The sequence below is a fragment of the Delphinapterus leucas genome, chromosome 6, assembly GCF_059928025.1.
Source record: "Delphinapterus leucas isolate spDelLeu-1000000601 "Yukka" chromosome 6, BTC_Dleu_Yukka2, whole genome shotgun sequence".
NCBI classification, from domain to species: Eukaryota; Metazoa; Chordata; class Mammalia; order Artiodactyla; family Monodontidae; genus Delphinapterus; species Delphinapterus leucas.
In genome coordinates, this window is record NC_143134.1 from 60,149,980 (window position 1) to 60,170,092 (window position 20,113).

Below are 20,113 nucleotides of genomic sequence, written 5' to 3' on the forward strand. Positions count from 1 at the left end.
TACACTCAGTCAAAGAAATGCATCATCAAATTACAATTTGTAGGCCAACTAGGAGAAACCAATTCACTATGGGGCCACGGAATGGATTTTCAGAAGATGAGTCTAGTCCCAGGTTGGTACCAGCTACATGTATCAAAATTATTTGGGGAGGGGTTTCCCTGGTGGCGCAGTGGTTGAGAGTCCGCCTGCCGATGCAGGGGACACAGGTTCGTGTCCCAGTCCAGGAAGATCCCACATGCCGCGGAGCGGCTGTGCCCGTGAGCCATGGCCGCTGAGCCTGCGCGTCCGGAGCCTGTGCTCCGCAACGGGAGAGGCCACAACAGTGAGAGGCCTGCGTACCGCAAAAAAAAAAAAAAATTATTTGGGGAGATAAATGGGCTATTTCAGATGTTTTGTTTTTCAATATTTCTCTGTTACTAATAGAATTGGTTAACACTAGGAATACCTCAAGTGCCAAAAGGAATACCACAAATGTCAATACCATGGCATTCCCAAGGCCTTCCATTCATTGAAACTGCAAATCACATGTCCCTCGTCTAAAATTTAATTATCCTGACCAATTATTCCACTGCATATGCAAGTGCAAACAGTAACTCTACTATTTGACTAAATTCAATAAAAAGTTATTGAGTTTCAGGTATGCACCAGAACTAGATCTAACTTGGCCGGCCCTGTCAGGAATTCAGTCTCCTTACTCAAACCTATAATACCTTAAAAAATGACACAAATCTAATGCCCATCAGTAGACAAATAACTAAATAAATGATGAATTATTTACAGTATGGAATTCTGAGCATCAATTAAAATGATAAATGAATAGACCGTTTAAGGCTTACTGTTTAAGACTTAAACAGTATAAGGTTAATTTAGTCCAGATTTGTGATTTCTTGGCAACACAAAAGTTGGTAGGCTTTTAATTTGTTTGATTCCAGTCAGTGCCATGTGCCAATAAATACAAGATTCTTTCTTGGAGATTATCCTCACTACTGGTTTTCCTGTTTCCACATAGCCATTTGTGCACACAGGTATAATGTGTATACTTGAACTTAATGGTTGTTATCTTGAGGCCATCTAAGATAGCAGGTTAGAATAAGAAAGCCATACCCCTAATTTGTTCTTTGCCATGGGACTTAGTCATAATCAGCTCCTTCTAGGCCCCAGATTTCTAGACTCACTCTCTCTTCCCTTTTATTTATGCTCATAAGACAACTAATTCTTTCCTGAGTTCCTTTCTTTCTTGTAATAGCTTGTTCAAAGCAGAATGTCAAAGCCAACGCATACCACTAATTCTTTCGAACCACTTCCCCTACAACTATAGGGGAAGTTTTCTTCCTAAATTATCACAAGTACAGTTTTATCAAATGTTGCCACAGCTTAATATGAATTTCTACCTTTACACCTCTGATATCAATTTCCTCACCACAAACCACCTCATCTCTATGCCAGTGCCTCATACTTTTAGGTATTGTCACAGCAGCAACCCATTTTAAGGTACACATTTCTGTATTAGCTCCTGCAAGTATTTTATCCACAGGTTCACTCTCTCATTAAAGTAACACTTTATTTCAGTTTTTCACCTACTCCATTAATATAGAGTGTCTACCATTAAATAGAAGCTGAGTTCTATTAAACATAAAAATATGAAAGGCAGGATCCCAGATAAAATGCTTAGTTTAAGTAGTTACTAAATTTAAACACAAGCTTACTTTAAGTCAAGAAAAAAAATACATTAGATGCATAGCTTTTGTTGTTTTACAAACTACCCATATTAAATAAAGAAATGTTGCCTAACAAAACTGCCTCAGAAGTATGGTAGCACTAAAGGTACTATTGACCAGGTCAACAATATAAAATATCTCAGGAACAGATTAGGGGAATGGGGAAAAAATAAAAATAAACAAATCTTCAACTTGTTCTACTTTTTTCCATACCACATTTCCATATTCATTTGTCTATAGTCCCAACAATAGAGAGATGTGCTATATCTAGCTAATTATAGTTCCTACCTTCAAAGTACGTCCCCTTCACTGACTTAAGAGTTCTTAGAGAACTTTATAACTATTAAACTAGTTCTATTCATTCAAGATCAGCAATAGGAAGAGCTTGTCTCTCCTAAGCCCTTTGGCTCTAAAAGGTTTCTGCCTAATGGAAAGAATATTACAGTTAAGTTTCGATTTCCATGCCTAAAGGGTCTGCTAAAGGCCTAGATGCACCTGTCCTCTACACCAGCTCTGTCCAATAGAACTTTCTGTGATGACAGGTATTTTCTATATCTGTGCTGCGAATACGGCAGTCACTAGCCACATGAGGCTACTGCACACTTGAAATGTAGATAGTGTGACTGAGGAACTGAATTTTTAATTTTAATTAATTTAATTAGCCACATGTGGCTAGTGGCTACCATGTTAGTGTAGCTCCAGACGCTAGACTCAGATACATCTATTGGAAATACTACTCACTAAAAATACGCTTATGCTGATTCTCAGCTACATGTAACAGGTTCATAGCTTTTGTCTCACTCCAATACCTACTCCATCAATCTAGGTAACCTGAAAGATAATATGGGCAACACATCTAAAAATATGACCTCTCCATTTCCTTGGCCTCTTCATGGCCTCTACTTAACCCCATTCCATACTCAAACTCTGAACCTTATTATCCCATAACTTGTTCTGCCTCCAAAAGCACTGATTCAGGTAGCCTGCTCTCTGATATCAAACAAATATCCTTTCATATTTACTGTTTAACCATAATGATCAGTCTCAAAGGGGCCCTCCAATTATATTTCTACTGGCACATTGGTCATATTTCTATGGTTGACTTGGTCTCCCTACCCTCTACAATGACTATTTCAAATCTACTCTACTCTCCAACTGCCTTCCTCCTCCAAATTCCCTCCATATTCAAAGCGTATGAGTTTGCCTCCTTCACAAAGAAAGAAGCATCAGTGAGAAAGTTTACTAATAACTGCCCTCATCTAACCATCCCTTTTTCTACATATATAATAAGGAGGTGTCCCTTCTATCTAAAGCCAACCCTCCACTTGTACTCTGGCTCTTATCTTTCCCAGGTCTTCTCAAGAACTTTACACCAGTGGTTCTCAGAGCGTGGTTACCCATAAGGTAAAGTACTGAATACTTCCCAGAAATAAAGACATGTACTACACAAAATGTTAAAGGAAGTTCTTGAAGCAGAAGGAAAATAATACTAGATGAAAATATAAGTCATAAAAAGGAAATATGGTTCAAATATGGTAAATATGTGGGCATTGATGAAAGACAATTGTTTGCTTGTTTTAATTTCTCTAAAAATCTACTATTTAGGGACTTCCCTGGTGGTGCAGTGGTTAAGAATCCACCTGCTGATGCAGTGGACATGGAGTTGAGCCCTGGCCCAGGAAGATCTCACATGCCGCATAGCAACTAAGCCCGTGCGCCACAACTTCTGAGCCCGTTCTCTAGAGCCCGCGAGCCACAACTACTGAGCCTGTGAGCCACAACTACTGAGCCCGTGTACCACAACTACTGAAGCTCACATGCCTAGAGCCTGTGCTCCACAACAAGGGAAGCCACCACAATGAGAAGCCCACACACCGCAACGAAGGGTAGCCCCTGCTTGCCACAACTAGAGAAAGCCTGTGTGCAGCAACAAAGACCCAAAGCAGCCAAAAATAAATAAATAAATAAATAAATTTTAATCTACTATTTAAAGCAAAAATAATAACAATGAATTGAGAGATTTATAACATATGTAAAAGTAAAATCTATGACAACAACAATGAAGAGAAAAGGAGAGGAGAAATAAAAGTATAATGCTATAAGATTCTTATGTTATACATAAAGTGGTATAATATCATTTGAAGACAGATTGTGCTAGGTGAAGGAAGCATATTATAAACACTAGAGCAACACCTAAAAAATAAAACGAAGAGGAACACCTAATTAGCCAATAGCAGAGGCTTTTTGTTTTAAGTTCTGAAAAATACTCAATACCTCTAAAGGGCTAGGTAGTAAATATTTTAGGCATTGCAGGCCATATGGTCTCTGTTTCAACTCAAAGACTGTAAGACAAAAGCAGCTATAGACAATATGTAAATAAATGGGCATGGCAGCATTCCAATAAAACTTTATATACAGATGGTGGGCTAGATTTGACCTTGGGTGATACTTTGCTGATCTCTGACCTAATAAATTTACCCCTTAATAGCTAGAAAAAGAAGAGATAAACTAACCCAAAGTATACATAAGAATGGAAATAATAAAAATAAGAACAGAAACAAGTATCATAGAAAACAAACAATAGTGTAAGTTAACAAAGCCAAAATGTGTTCTTTGAAATGAACAACAAAACTGATAAGCATCTAACTAGAGAAAAAAAAGAGAGAAAGAAAGATCACAAATTACCGGTTTAGAAATAAATGAGGGATTAACACAACAGATCCTACAAACATTAAAAGGATAATAATGAGGGAATTCCCTGGCTGTCCAGTGGTTAGGACCGTGCGCTTTCACTGCTGAGGGTGCAGGTTCAATCCCTGGTTGGGGAATTAAGATCCCACAAGCCGTGCAGCGTGGCCAAAAAGAAAAAAAAAAGAAAAAAAAGGGTAAGAATGAAGTATTATAAGCAACTTTATACCAATAAATTTGATGTCTTACAGAAAACTGACAAGCTTCTTCTAAAATTTGTATGGAAATTCAATGGACTTAAACTGCCAAAACAATTTTTGAAAAAAAAAAAAGTGCAAAACTTACAGCACCTCAAAGATATGAACTATAAGACTTCCTATAAAGGCACAGTAAATTAAACAATATAGAATTTGCATAAAGACAGACATACAGATGCCTGAAACAGAAATAAAGTCCAAAAGTAAATAAGTAAACACACACAGTGATTTTCAATATAGGGGCCAAGGTAACTGTAGAGAGAAAGGATCATCTTTTCAACAAGTAGCACTGGAACAACTCAACATCTATTCAACCCTTACATCAAACCATATATAAAAATTAACTCAAAATGAATCACAGACCTAAAGGTAAAAGCTTAAAAAATAAATCTGCTAAAGGAAAACACAGGCAAAAATCTTTCTGCATCAGAGTAGGCAAACATTTCTTATGTAAAAGATAAAAATGAACCGTAACATTTAAAACTCTTCAAAATTTAAAACTTCTTCTACTTGAAAGATACTGTTAAGAAAATGAAAAGGCAAATCATAGAATGGAAGATAATATTCTCAATACACACCTGACAGAAGACTTGTACACAGAAAATAGAAAGAATTCTTGCAACGGAATAAGAAAACAAACAACCCAAAGTTTAAAATATCAAATGACTAGAACATATATTTCACAAGGAAGACATATGAATGACTAATAAATATACTAAAAGACGCTTAACATCATTAGTCATCAGTGAAATGCAAAATAAAACCAAAAAAGATACCACTACTCACTCACTATAACAGATAAACTTAAAAAGACTGACAGTGCCAAGTACTCGCCAGGATACGAAGCTGATGGAACTCATATTCCACTGCTATTGGAAATGCAAAATCGTGCAGCCCTTTTGGAAAAAGACTTTGGCAATTTCTTAAAATTTTAAACATACTCTTACCATACAACCCAGAATTTCCACTCCTAGGTATTACCCAAGAGTAGTCAAAACGTGTGTCCACATAGGGATTTGTACAAGAATGTTCTTAGCAGCTTTGTTCATAATAGCCCTAAATGAAAACAGTCTAAACGTCTATCAACAGGTGAATGGATAAATTCAAATTGGTGTATATCCACGTAATGGAATACTATTCAACGATATAAAGAAACAACATAGATGAATCTCAAAAATGCTACCCTAAATGAAAGAAGTCAGATACAAATAGTACATATTGTCTGATTCCATTTATGTGAAACCCTAGTAAAAGCAAATCTAATCTAAAGTGATACTGGATAAGTGGCTGCCAGGATAGAGCAGGGAGAGTATTAAAAAAAAAAGGGAATTGAGTGGAAAGAAGTACAAGGAAAATTTCGGGGATAAAAAAAAATGTCCTAAATGTTGACTCTGGTGGTACTTAGACATATGTATACCTTTGTCAAAATGCACTGAGCCATGTATTAATATATTTTTTCCTCAGCTAACTTTCAATTCGCTAGTATCTTTTCACTAATGTCTACCCAACGTTCAAATCGTTCACTGAGTTTTTAATTTCAATGATTATATTTTCACTTCTTGTCTTATATCTACCCATACCTTATTAGAACATTTAAAAAACACTTCAAGTATCTTTTAAAGCACCTGCCAGTACTTTAAGTATTCCTACCACCTCAGATGTAAATGTTCTCAATTGATGTGCAACTCATTTCTTTACATGTTTTGTAATATTGAATTTTGCATAAAAGTCTTTTGTGTGTTCTGTGAGCTACAGAAGCATTCCTCACTGAATATTTTCAAGTTTACCTCTAAAAGGTCACGCTGGTTCTACAAGGATTGGACCATTTTGAAGATAATTTCTCAGCTAAATCCTTGGACATAAAAGTAGCATAAACTAAGAACCTACATCCACGTGTAGCACAGCCTGGGGTTCCAATTTCTTTGTGACTTTTTTCCTACTCCGTATCCAGAGTAAATATCAAATCCCCTGTAGCTGGTAGGTAGGGGCTTTCTAGGCCACATTTTCATAGTAGGGCAGCCCTTCCAGACCCTAAGGTTCACACAGGCAGCTCTTTTCTAGTCCATAGGGCTTGAAGCCTAGATTTCCCTAATGTTATGATTATCAACTTCAGCCTCCAAAGAGATTTGCACAGCCCAATGAGCCATTTAGACTTTACCTCCTCTCACCATTTGCTTTTAGATATCCTTCTTATTTCTAGTACATGAGCATTTTTCTCACTTTGTTTTAAGCTTGGCTATATACCCCACAATTCATTTGTTATATTTTATCCAGTTTCTACTCCACGTTTGGAGTGAGAAGTCCTTTCATGATAGCAAAACCTTGATACCAAAAAGTGACAAGGACAGTATGAGAGAGATAAATTACAAGATGATTACGATTAGGAACACAGATTTAAAAGCCATAGGTGAAAAATTTTAAACTGAGCACAGCAAAGTATTTAAAAAAATGTCACCACAACCAAGTTGGGTTTATCTCAGGAATGCAACGCTGGCTTAACATTAGAATACTTAATAATGTAATAATTCAAGGGTCAGCAAACTTTAGAGAGGAAATATTTTAGCCTTTGTATGTCACATGCAGTCTGTCACTTCTTCTTCTTTGGTTTTGTTTGATTTTTCATTGTTTATGATCCTTTAAACACGTAAAAACAATTATCAGCTCACAAGCCATATAAACACAGGCTATGGGCCATAGTTTGCCAATTCCTGATATATTTCAACTTGCTAACAGAATAAGAGAGAAAAATCATATGATTATCTCAGTAGATGCATAAAAATGTATTGACAATATCCAACATCCATTTATGATTTTTTAAATTGTGCATAATCTAGGAAGATAACTCCCTTAACCCGATAAGGATTATCAACTTATAGCAATTTATAGCAACCTATACCAAACTTCCTTCTTAATGGAGAAATGTTAGAAAAATTCTTGTTAAGATTGAGAACAAGACAAGGATGGCTGTTGTCTCTACTTTTATTCAGCATTGTATCCTAGCCATTACAATAAGTAAGGGAAAGTAAATTAAAGGATTAAGATTTGGAAAGGAGAAACAAAACTGGTACTATAGAAGAAATAATATGATGGTCTACATAGAAAACCCTAGAAAGTACAGATAAAGTATTATTAGAATTTACAAAGAAGTTTAGCAATGTGTATAAGATTAATGTGTCTCTTTATTCACAGGCCGGTTACTTGGTTGAGTTTAGCTTGCAGAAGCTCTTGAAGAAACGTAATTAGGCAAGCTTCCTTCCAGAGAAAATTTCATCTTAGTTTCTACTTAGACACTACTGAGCTGAGACCAAAACCCCAAAATGTGAACAGTGGTGTTGTTAGATAAGTTATGAATAACTTGTTTTCTCTTTTGTATTTTCCATATATTCTATTCCTGATCTTATTTTATTTTTAGACAGAAGCAGCAGCAATACAGTTTATTTTTTAAAAGAAGTTATACAAAGGACACACAAAAAAACTATTTGTTTAAGTATTATTGAAAAGCACAAAAGAATATTCATCAAGCATATACTTACTTTTCAAACAGTATCTTAATTAATTCTCATAAAAATTCTGTAGCTTTAAGTATTATGATGCCTAATTTTGCAGAAGAGGAAACTGAGGCTCAGAAAGGTTATTTGCCCAAGTGACAGTACTGGGATTTCAATTTGAAAATACTTGTTCCAAGGCCAGTGCTTTTTCCACTGAACCACACTGCCGCCCACATGAGAGCGTTTTCACATTACCTGCTAGTTCTAACTAAGAGATAGTAATTAAACAATTACCTGCTAATTCTCACTAAGAGATAGTAATTAAACAATTCTCCACTCCTGACAACAATATTTAAGCTACTCACATTTTAAAGAAATTAATATGAACAGCTTTTTTATCTGCTGATAGATACTATACCTAAACTCAACTACAAGCTATTTCAAAAAGAAAAGACTCTAATATGAGTTAAATGCTTTTTCAAAGCATGGCTAATTACTTTATCTATTAATGGGACATGAAGCATAAAAATGTTGTCTAGTGACCAATATAATTATAAAAATGATCAACCTGACTAGCAATCAAAGAAATAAAATTCAAGTAACAATGATATATTGATCAAATTGGCCAAAAAAAATTTTAATAGTAATAGCCAGCTTGGGTAAAAAGTGAAATTCTCATGCATTTTAGGAGAGAATGTAAAAATCTGCTGTAGGCCAGTTGATAATATTTACACTTTAAAACATATGTGGCTATAGACCTAGTAATTCTTTACCTAGGAATTAATCCTGAAGAACTAATTGCAATATGTGTATAAAGATTTAGCGACAGGGCTGCTTATCTTAGAATTACTTATAATAGCAAAAAAGAAAAAAATAATAAAGAAAAGGAAACTGAAATAAATCTAAATCTACCTAATTAACCTAAGAACTTTGGTTAATGATTTTTAATACATTTTTTAAAAAACTAAATCCCGGTTTCAACATTTACAGGCGAGGAGACCCTGAGCAAGTCCACTGAACTCTCTCAATTTCATCGAAAGGAGTGAGAACAATAATAGTACCAATTTCATAGCGGTAGTTTAAGAATGAAACAAAACAATTCACGTAGAGACCGCAGCACAGAGCTTGGCCTATGTATGCTGTCCATCAGTAATATAGTTAATGTCGTGATTAGGAAGGCAGATATAAAATCTGATTCCCTAGATTTGTAACTTACTAATGGTTGTGCAAGTTATGTGCCTCTCTGTATCTCAGTTTTCTCTTCTATGAAATGAGAATAATCCCATAGAGTTTGTGTGAGGATTATATGAGATAAGTATTTAGAAAGTATTTAGCACAGTGCTTGGCAAACAGTAAGCTCTCGACAAATTTTGACTTTTATTATTAGCATTTGTATTAGTATTGAATAAATATATATTATTTTTATAATAAATTATATACCAACTCGGAGTTGTTTACTGTATTAGGTATGCTACATGATACCTACTATATAGGCTGTGTTACATCATGTTGGTTTTCCTGGAATTCGTTGTTCCATTCCAGTGTGTATAAACTCACTAGTAAAAATTTTACACATACTATAATCATAATCTATAATTCTATTACATTTTATAGCCAACATTTCCAAAAGATATCGTAGTCCTAAATCCATTAATGAAGTTTTCTAAATGACAATTATTTTATTGTAACTTCTTTTTTCCCTTCTAAACACCTTTCCCACAAATAAATGACAGGGAGACCAACTCTTTCTAACCGCCCCCTCCTCAAACACTTAATATAAGAATCAGAGATACCTAGACCCAAAACCTTTCACATCCAAAAGACATGTGGATTTTCAATGTTTGGAGGGCATAAAACAAGAAAAAGAAAAGAACTAAGGACAGGAAAAAATGAAGATAAGTGAAACAAAGAATAAAATTATTACCGGAAAAATCTCTATTTGGGGGCTTCCCTGGTGGCGCAGGGGTTGAGAGTCCGCCTGCTGATGCAGGGGACACGGGTTCGTGCCCCGGTCCGGGAAGATCCCACATGCCGCGGAGCGGCTGGGCCCGTTGAGCCATGGCCACTGAGCCTGTGCATCCAGAGCCTGTGCTCCGCAACGGGAGAGGCCACAACTGTGAGAGGCCTGCGTACCGCAAAAAAAAAAAACAAAAAACAAAATCTCTACTTGGTTTCCAACCGGCAAAGCCTACTTGTACATCTTCAATACATGTGAATCAAGCTTGGAATTGAGGTCCCAGAACCATGTTTCATTGCATCCTTATAAGTTCTTTTTTTTTTAAAATAAATAAATTTATTTATTTAATTTTTGGCTGCACTGGGTCTGCGTTGCTGAGCACGGGTTTTCTCTAGGTGCAGCGAGCAGGGACTACTCTTCGTTGCGGTGCACAGGCTTCTCATTGCGGTGGCTTCTCTTGTTGTGGAGCATGGGCTCTAGGAGCACGGGCTTCAGTAGTTGTCGCACGTGGGCTCAGTAGCTGTGGCTCACGGGCTTAGTTGCTCAGCGGCATGTGGGATCTTCCCGGACCAGGGCTCGAACCCATGTCCCCTGCATTGGCAGGTTGATTCTTAACCACTGCGCCACCAGGGAAGTCCCATCCTTATAAGTTCTTACAGAATAAAATTTCATATCTTGGGATTTCTTCCCTGTTCAAGAGATGTACATGATTCCCTCAAAGACCCAAACCTGGAAGAAATAAACCCTTATGCGAGGGATGTTTTCTACCTTAACAGCTTCTCCAAGAGTTTGGTTTTTGTCAGCTTCCTCACTGGAATGTAATTCAAGCCTATAATTCAACTCCTGTAGTTGCTGTGCCTGCTCATTCAATAGCATTTGAGCCTGCTGTTCCCGTAGTAATGCATTATTCAATTCTTCACATGCACTTGCAAATTTCTCATGGGTGATCAATTTCTGAACAAAGAAAAAAATTTTAATTATAAGCTAACTGCATTGTTGTATCATTTAATCTTCAGAACTCTATTTGCTAACATAAAGAGAATACAAACATTTTTAAATATCTGATATATGACAAAAGTACAATTCATTTTTCTTAATTTCCTAAGTCAAGATAAAAAATATCACTCTGATTTTTTTTTTTTTTTTTTGGCCGTGCCATGCAACATGCAGTTCCCCAACCAAGGATTGAACCCATGCCCCCTGTAGTAGAAGCGTGGAGGCTTAACCACTGGACCACCAGGGAAGTCCCACATCACTCTGATTTTTAAAGCACAACAGCTATACTCCCAAATTTATAATTTTTAGTCAAATAAAATCTCAGGAAATATTCATGTTCTAAGTAAATCCATAACGCTCGGTTTAAATCTTGAGACATGAGCACTTTTTATAAAGATAACGATGTGGGAATTAAAGCTTTCAACAAGTTCAAATGCTTTTAAAGGATTACCTGAAAGTCTGTGTTCAGTGTATGTTACCATTCAGGTTTCCCTGGTCAAACTACCCTCTCCTTGGAGAGTCCTTACCACACCATACCTCTCTCACTCCCACCACCACTCACGCTATTGCCATCTTCTTGTATTTTCTTCACAGCCATTATCATTATCTAAATTCACCTTAAATAGTTGTTCACTTTTTTACTGCCTGTCCGCACCCTTCCACAAACCACACATTTAAGGATGTGAGCTCCACAGGGCAGAGACCTCCTTCAGCTTGCTCACCCATCACACAGAGGAGTGCCTGGCATTCAGTAGCTTCTCAGTAGGTATTTGCTGAATAAAAGAATATCTATTCATATATAAACACCTGCCAATAAAACTCTGCACAACTTTTACAATATCATGACTACATCTGCTCTGGAATAACTGACAGTTCTAGAGAGGGGCCATCTCTTAAGGGGTATGGAATCCAGGACAGGACATACTTGTATTATCTCCTGTGCAAAACTCTTAAACAAACAAAAATTAGTTACAACAAATGGCAAGAGACACCTTGATCTTGAGGTACAAAGAACAGAAATGTTTCACAAATGGTAGGTAACCTGAGAAATATATGTGGAAAACTAAAGGAAACCATGCAGGTCTCTTAATCACACTAAGTGTATATAAATCTATTTAAGACTGATAACTTTCCCACTGTTGAAAAGAATTTGAGGTGTCAACTTTTTAACATCCCTCTATTCACTAATGACACAGCACTTCTCTGGGTCTTGTGAACAAGTATTTTTGTACTTCTTCTACCTTTTACTTGTTATTCTGTTTTAAATTACCACTCCTTGCCATCAGAACATTCTGTTCTTTGCAATCTACTAGGCCTCTATAAATGAAGATCCCCGTCATTTTGCAGGACTTCTTCCCACTCTTCCAAAATTTCTCCTTTACCTAAAAACTTAGCTAATGTTAGCCTTTCTCTTGTCCATATATCCCTCCCAGAGACTGGCGCAATTCTGTTCACTCTTCTGTGACTAAATAGGGTCAAACAAGTACAGCAATGCAGAATAAGAAAGAGATAGTGTGTGAAAGCAGTTGTATGGAGCTAATAAACCAAAAACAATAAAAAGATCATGGGAGTTAGCTATTAAAGTACAACTGTCAGTAGATGATCATGGGAGTTAGCTATTAAAGAACACCTGTCAGTAGATGAACATGATATTCCAAAACAGTGCAGGTACTTAAATCACTTTTGGTGGGCAGGATGTGTCCCTTTATGTTACAATTTTAGATGAACTATAAGAAGCTATTTTGTTTGCCTGTATACTTTGCCTGAAATAAACGAAAGATGATGGTTGCAGGCACACTCCCTGATTTTTAAAGAGGAAAACAGCATCATTTTCCCATCTATTCTGTTTTTAATAAAACGATCCTTTATTAACATAGCTGGATATGAACATTAACCACTTTAGTGAAGTGGTTAAAAGTTTGCGTTTTGGAGTCAGAATACCGAGGTTCAAATCCTGTCATTTCCACATACTAACTGTGTGACTTTCGGCAAGTTACTTAGCTGTTCTGTGCCCTACATTTCCTCATCTGTTAAAAAAAAAAAAAAAAAGGATAATAATATTATTGAATTATTATTGATATGAGAGGACTAAATGAATCAACACCTTAAAGTGCTTAGGGGCGGTGCCTGATACATGTTCAATATGATCATCAAATGTTAGAAATCATCACTTTATAACTTTATACTACATAATTGGATGTCAAATATAAAAATTACATACATCATTCCTTCAATTATTATTTCAATTAATCTTATTTTTATTTCTACACTTCAGTGGAAGAAATTCACACTAAACATTTCTTGGAACACGTTCTTTGCTCTTGCTGCGAGCCAGTTACCCAACCAAAGTTTATTTGCCATAGCAGTTAACCATCCTAACTACAGCTTAATCATTTTCTATACTTTCAGTCACAGTATACATTTTAACAGGGCTATAAGCTCTGCTGACACAATCAGTACTCCTTTAAGCATCTGGAATAAATCTTTTTTTTCAATGTTTTTTGAGATGATTTTAATGATGCTGTGCTTTTTATTTAATTGACACACAACACTGCTTAAGTTTAAGATGTACAATGTATTCATTTGATACACTTCTAACTTGCAAAACAATTTCCACTGCAGCCCTAGCTAGCTCTATTAAGTCACATAATTATTACTTCTTTTTTGTGGTGAGAACATTTAAGTTCTAGTCTCTTAGCAAATTTGAAATGTATAATACATTACCGTTGGGGAATTTTAGAAGGGAATTTTTCTAAAGAAAAAGAAATTCTATTAATGGGATTTGATTATTTGAAAAAGGAAACATAATAAAAAGTTAAGGAAAACAAACATATATATTTGCCCTGTGATATTTTATATACATATGTATATCATACATATTTTATATCAGAGGAGAGCTCACCAAAGCCATAGTTTTTAAATCATATATACTTACTGACTGCTTAACTTCATTCAACTGCATCTGAAGACCCTGGGTTTTGTCAAGCTCCTTCTTCAGTTCATTCACATTTCGTTTCAGTTCTGTGACCTCTAAGCGTAGTGAGCGGCGCTCCACTTCTGCTGTGTGCAGTCTTTGTGTAAATCCAAATATTTGCTTCTGTAATGATGCTGTGCTTTTCTATTGTCAAATAAGAGCAATTTTACAAAAAGTCACTTCAGATTTACTAGTAAGTCCATAGCAATGGTCATTTTACCAAATTAAATGTAACTTAGGTTATACAGAAAACAATACCAGCTCTTACTAAAACTTAAAATGAAGGCTTTATTTTTTTATGTGACCAATAATTTGCCTTATATGAAATGAAAAATGAAGAAAAGAAATAATCTAGATGGCTAGAAAACAGAAAAGATAATTGTTTATGTCTCACACAATTCTGTTGCAGTATACTCGTACAGAACAGTTAATTCAGAACTCATGCCAGAACTTTTGTATTTTGATATTATGGATACTTATTTGGAAGTTCTTTTATTTATCATATTAAACTATTACATGAAATCTAAAAGAAATCTACCTACACTCGTGTACAACTAATATAAACTACAAATAAATTTGATTCGGAATTAAATTTACAAGTCCTAAAATCCCTATTTAATGAAATTGCATACATACCAAAATGGGCACGTGGCCACGTAGACCGTATTTCAGGGCCAGTGTGTTTACTTTATGAAGTCCACGGGCCAGCCTCTGAACCAGGGAATCTTTTTCCACATATCTAATACTCCTGTTCCTGTGCAAAGGTATACTGTCCATTGCCAGATTAATTTTATCCATGAGTTTTGCAAAAGAATTCTTGGCTGCTCCTATAAGCAAATGTCCACAAATTCTGGAATTTGGATCTTCAAAGAAAAAGAAAAAAAGCACAGAAAAATAAGAATTGTCTCTTGTTCATTTCACAACACTGCCAGTCACAACACAATGAAAATATTTTCTCAGTTATATCATTCCCATCCACCTGCAGTAATCCATTCAAGAAGTCCCCGCCTATATCAGCTTTCACTATGTAAGAAATAGCCCACCTACTAAATAATGTATCTAAAGAAAATCTGCATGTATTTACAGTATGTCATTCATACTGAACACTATGACACTAAAAAATCATCACTCCTTTCTTTGTTTTAAAACCTAACAAATTCATTTTCTATTTACAACTACTGAAGCTTATTACTTTAATGTCACACTATTTATATTCTCAGACAAGAAAATATAACTTGCCTTATTCCAAGGCAATTAACATTTTACAACTACAATTACTCATTTCCCCGTAGGATTTTGGTAATCATCCCTCTCATATAATGGACTTAAGGTCCCAGCATATCCAACATGGCCTGCTTACTGCTAGATTCATCAGGTCTGTAATTAATAACTGTATTTAATGTTGATAAATAAAATTGTCAGTGTTCTTTCTACTAATTGGTATTCCAAATAATGGTTAATAGGTTTATTTATGCCTTAATAAAAGTCGTGTAATTTAGTTTTTCCTCTGCTAGGCATGTCTTAATCTGTCATTACTTGTGTTACAATACTATCCATGTAAAATGATGAACACGGAGAGACTCTTTAAATTATGCAGTATACCATTCTACATTTCAAGAACCTCTGCTGTTGGGAGTTAGTTTAAATCTTGTCTTTATATCATAAGCACAAAAAGCATATTTGGCCAGTTTTATGCAAGAGAAAAATGTTCCACAATTCTAAGAACACATGGTTCGAAAATGAAGAGCAGCACTGACTGAGAAGGTCAACGCCAATAAACCATCAGTGGTTTTCTATGTCAGAAAAAACCATCTCACGGAAGCTAGATAAAAGCTCATTGTTCTAGAAAATTTTCAGGAACACAAAAATAATAAAGTTTTCACAGATAAAGAGCCTTTAGAAGCAAAAATCAACTATAATTAAATTTTAATGAATAGTGGTTTTTTACTATATCACAGCAATGTGTTGTGTAGACACTGACCACTCTGAGAGGTGAAATTAAGTGGCAGTATAATTCCATAAGGCATTCCTTTGAATTTTTAACAAGTGGGAAAGAGGCATACACTCTAAGTTACTGACTGCTACTCTCAATGAATTACAGAAAGAGCACAAAGCATAATTTTATGCTTTGATGAATAAGAAGTATTTTTACGATATACTTCACATTATACAGTATAGAGTACAATTGATTCAATATTAAATAAATGAAGAAACAAAAAAATCCTCTACTGACATAGTTGTAGAATTATTTGTATAATGATACAGAAGAGAAACAATGTCACTAAAATTCCTCATGTCTAAACTTGTCTAGACTAGTTAAAATGTTTGACTTGTTACATTTAACAAATTCTTGTTTATGCTAAATACATTTGTTAATCACTTTTCCCCTATCTAATAGCATATCTTTCAAGAAGGAAGAGGACTCTATGTTCTGCAACTACCTTTTCCAATAGAAGGGGCAATAGTGCACATCTGAGGTTAAAATCTTCAAAACAAATTCACAGAGAATTGTTTCGACCAGTAGTTCTAAACCTGTGAATTACAGATTTTGAGGCAGGGGGGAGGGGAGGTTGAAAAGTTATTATAAGAGTTCCACCACTCTCAACTGCAGTATTGCCATTTGACCTTTATTTAGCCCTAAAAAAATATGTAGCATGAATAATATATGCTTATGATGTTGTTAGTAATAAAATTAAAAGTCCTTCGAAACATTGCAGAAGTCAACTGCTGCTAAAAATACAACTATCGTGTGGGAAGAGCAGTCTACAATGTGATTTCTTATTAAAATGGAATCCTCACACTCAGATTGAGAAACATGCCTTTAATGAAAAACAGGGAATAGTGAGTAATTATTTAATTAATATGTATGTAAATATGTCATTATTTAATTTAATAATAATATGAGTCATGAATATAATAATAATAATAATGCCTAATGGTAATAATAATGTTAGAAATGTTAATCACGAGTAATGTTAACTGCATTAAAATTCGACTCAGTTCTAGACAGTTGGGAACATTTTCTCATCCTTGACACCTCCATCTTTCTTGCCATCTCCCTCACATCCAATCACATCACATTTCTACCATCTATTCAATTTTTTCTGTAATCATGGCATTGTCTCACCTATGTTCTTACAAGGGTCTCCCTACTCTTCTCCAGTCATTTCCCCTCTTCAATCCATCCTCCACTGTAGAAAAAATGACTTCTAAAACACAAGTAGGATCTTGTCACAACCCCTGCTTAAGTTTCAGTGAGTCTCTTCAGATCTGGGAATAAATGTCAAACTCCTTAAACATGGCTCATAAGGTCCTACATGATCTGATCCCTGCTTACTTTTCCAGGAGCATCTTTCACTATTATCCCTTTCATGTATAACTCCTTCCAAGTGACCCCAACACATCACAATCTTAGAGCACTCTTCTGAGCAAAAAAACGCCTGTGTCTTCAAAGAGCTGTAATTTGAAAATATGAATCAGTTTTCAAACTTGGGAGCCAATCATTAAGGTAAGATTCAAAACTGTGTTCTATCTAAAGATGAAACTAAAAATACTATGAAAAAAAGCCCAAAATACTATTTTCAAAAAGTAATAAGAGAATGTCTTACCATATTTTAAAACTTCAAGAAATACACATGAAAAGGGCAGTATGATACCGATACCAGAAGAGACAGGAAGACTAATGGAATTGACTGGAGAGACGGGAAATAGATCCAAGTACGTATAATAAATATATACTAAATGGCATATCTTAATTCACTAGGTAAAAGACAGATGATGGAATTAAAACGTATTGGGGCTAGCTGGTCATCCATACACAAATAAATAGTATTAATTTCCTCACTACTTCTCTGAAAATAATTCCAGATAAAATCCAAGATTTAATGTAAAAATCAAAAATACTAGACTAAAATATGAGCAACACCACCTGCGGTGAGGCTAGCCTTTCTAAATAAATCACCAAAAGAAAAACCATAAAGTAAATGATTAATAATGTTAACCATAAAAAAATACACAAACAAAATTAAAATACAAACTGGAAAAATTATTTACACTATATGGCAAAGTGCTAATATGTGTGATACACAAGGAGTTCTTATAATTCTATAAGAAACAAACACACACCCATATATGAACATAATGAGATAATGTGTGAAATAATATGAATGGGTGTAGAACAAATGAAAAGATTTGCAATCAAACAGTCAAAATTACAAATAAGGAATGATATAGTTTCTTTTGCCTTTCAAATTGATAAAAATAAAAAAGACTGTTAAAACTTCATGTATCAAAGGCATTATGAGAAAGCCAGAACTCTCAGTAGTGTTCATAGGAGTGTAATGCAAAGCAACTTTTACAAAAGGCAGACTGGCAATACTTTCCAAACGTAAAATATGCAAACTCATTTCTGAGGAGTTTAGCCAAGGAAATAATTGCACAAGTATAAAATGATTTTATGTACAAACATGTTAATTACAGCATAGTTTATTATAATATTAATTAAAATAGTAAAAAAATATGAAAAAATGCCAATATCCATCAACAGGGAATTTTCAGAGTAAACTATATAAACAATGAAATAGTATATTATCAAATACAATTAATGATGTACACCTACGTTATTGACATGGAAAGACATTTATTATCCAGTGAGTAGAAAAAAAATTATGATGAGGCATGATTGTATGACTCCCTCATATAAAACTGGGTGTGTTTGTATGTATACCTGTTGGTACACATGTCTGGGAGATTTGTAGAAATCATTAAAGTGTTAAGAATGATTGGGGATGGCCTTTTGGGTGATTTTTATTTCTTCTGTGCAGGTTTCTATACTGTGTGAAGTTTTTATACCAAGCATAAATTTAATTATCCTCTAGATAATTAAAAAAAAGCATAAACACTTTTCCAGAAATAACAAAACTATTTTAAAAAGCACTGTATACTGTCTTCCTCATTCATTCATTAAACAGCTAGCTATAGGGCAACTCATATGCATGAAGGCACTGTGTTAGGCAATGTGGAGAGGAGATCTATAACACTGATTAAGAATCAGTAGCTCCTGTTTCTATCAGCGTTATTTATAAATAATACTATAGGTACAAATGCCCAATAATAGAACTACTCAAAAACATATCTTGACTTAGACAAATGGTATTTAGGGGAATGATTATCAAAAGCAGGGGTTCTTGGACTTCCCTGGTGGTGCAGTGGTTAAGAATCCACCTGCCAATGCAGGGGACACGGATTCGAACCCTGGTCCAGGAAAATACCACATGCCGCGGAGCAACTAAGCCCATGCGCCACAACTACTGAACCTGCACTCTAGAGGCCGCGACCCACAACTACAGAGCCCACGTGCCACAACTACTGAAGCCCGTGTGCCTGGAGCCCATGCTCCACAACAAGAGAAGCCACCACAATGAGAAGCCTGCGCACCGCAAGGAAGAGTAGCCCCTGCTCACTCTAACTAGAGAAAAGCCTGCATGCAGCAACAAAGAACCAACACAGCCATAAATAAATAAATAAATAAATAGTATCCGGTTTTTTAAAAAGAAGCAGGGGTTCTTGCTCATTTTTTGTCCCGTGTATACCCTCGATAGCCTAGTAAAACCTATGGATCCCCTTCTTAGCATAATACTTTTAAACATGTTAAGTCAAAATATGTAGGGTTACAAAGGAAGCAAATTTTATTAAAATGCAGTTTTCAAACTATTTTAAGTTTTATTATAAATATATTATGCATAAGACAATACATTTAAAATATAGACTGAAATTTTTTTAAAAGACATAGCATAGGGCTTCCCTGGTGGCCCAGTGGTTGAGAGTCCACCTGCCGATGCAGGGGACACGGGTTTGTGCCCCGGTCTGGGAAGATCCCACATGCTGCAGAGCGGCTGGGCCTGTGAGCCATGGCCGCTGAGCCTGCGCGTCCAGGCTCCGCAACGGGAGAGGCCACAACTGTGAGAGGCCCGTGTACAGCCAAAAAAAAAAAAAAAAAAGACATAGCATGGTGAAAGTTGTTGCTTAGCCAAACT

General features: G+C 35.4%; 1 protein-coding gene across 2 annotated transcripts in view; it reads right to left on the minus strand.

Annotated features, from left to right (window-relative positions):
- Positions 1–20,113, minus strand: part of CCDC171 (coiled-coil domain containing 171) — a 369,266-nt gene that overhangs the window by 150,674 nt on the left and 198,479 nt on the right. For both annotated transcript variants that reach the window (XM_089913206.1, XM_089913205.1), the window contains 3 exons: positions 14,715–14,941; positions 14,040–14,222; positions 10,877–11,062 (listed from right to left, as the gene is read on the minus strand). In XM_089913206.1, the coding sequence (XP_089769332.1) occupies positions 10,877–11,062; positions 14,040–14,222; positions 14,715–14,941 (596 nt within the window). The remainder of the gene's footprint in view (positions 1–10,876; positions 11,063–14,039; positions 14,223–14,714; positions 14,942–20,113) is intronic.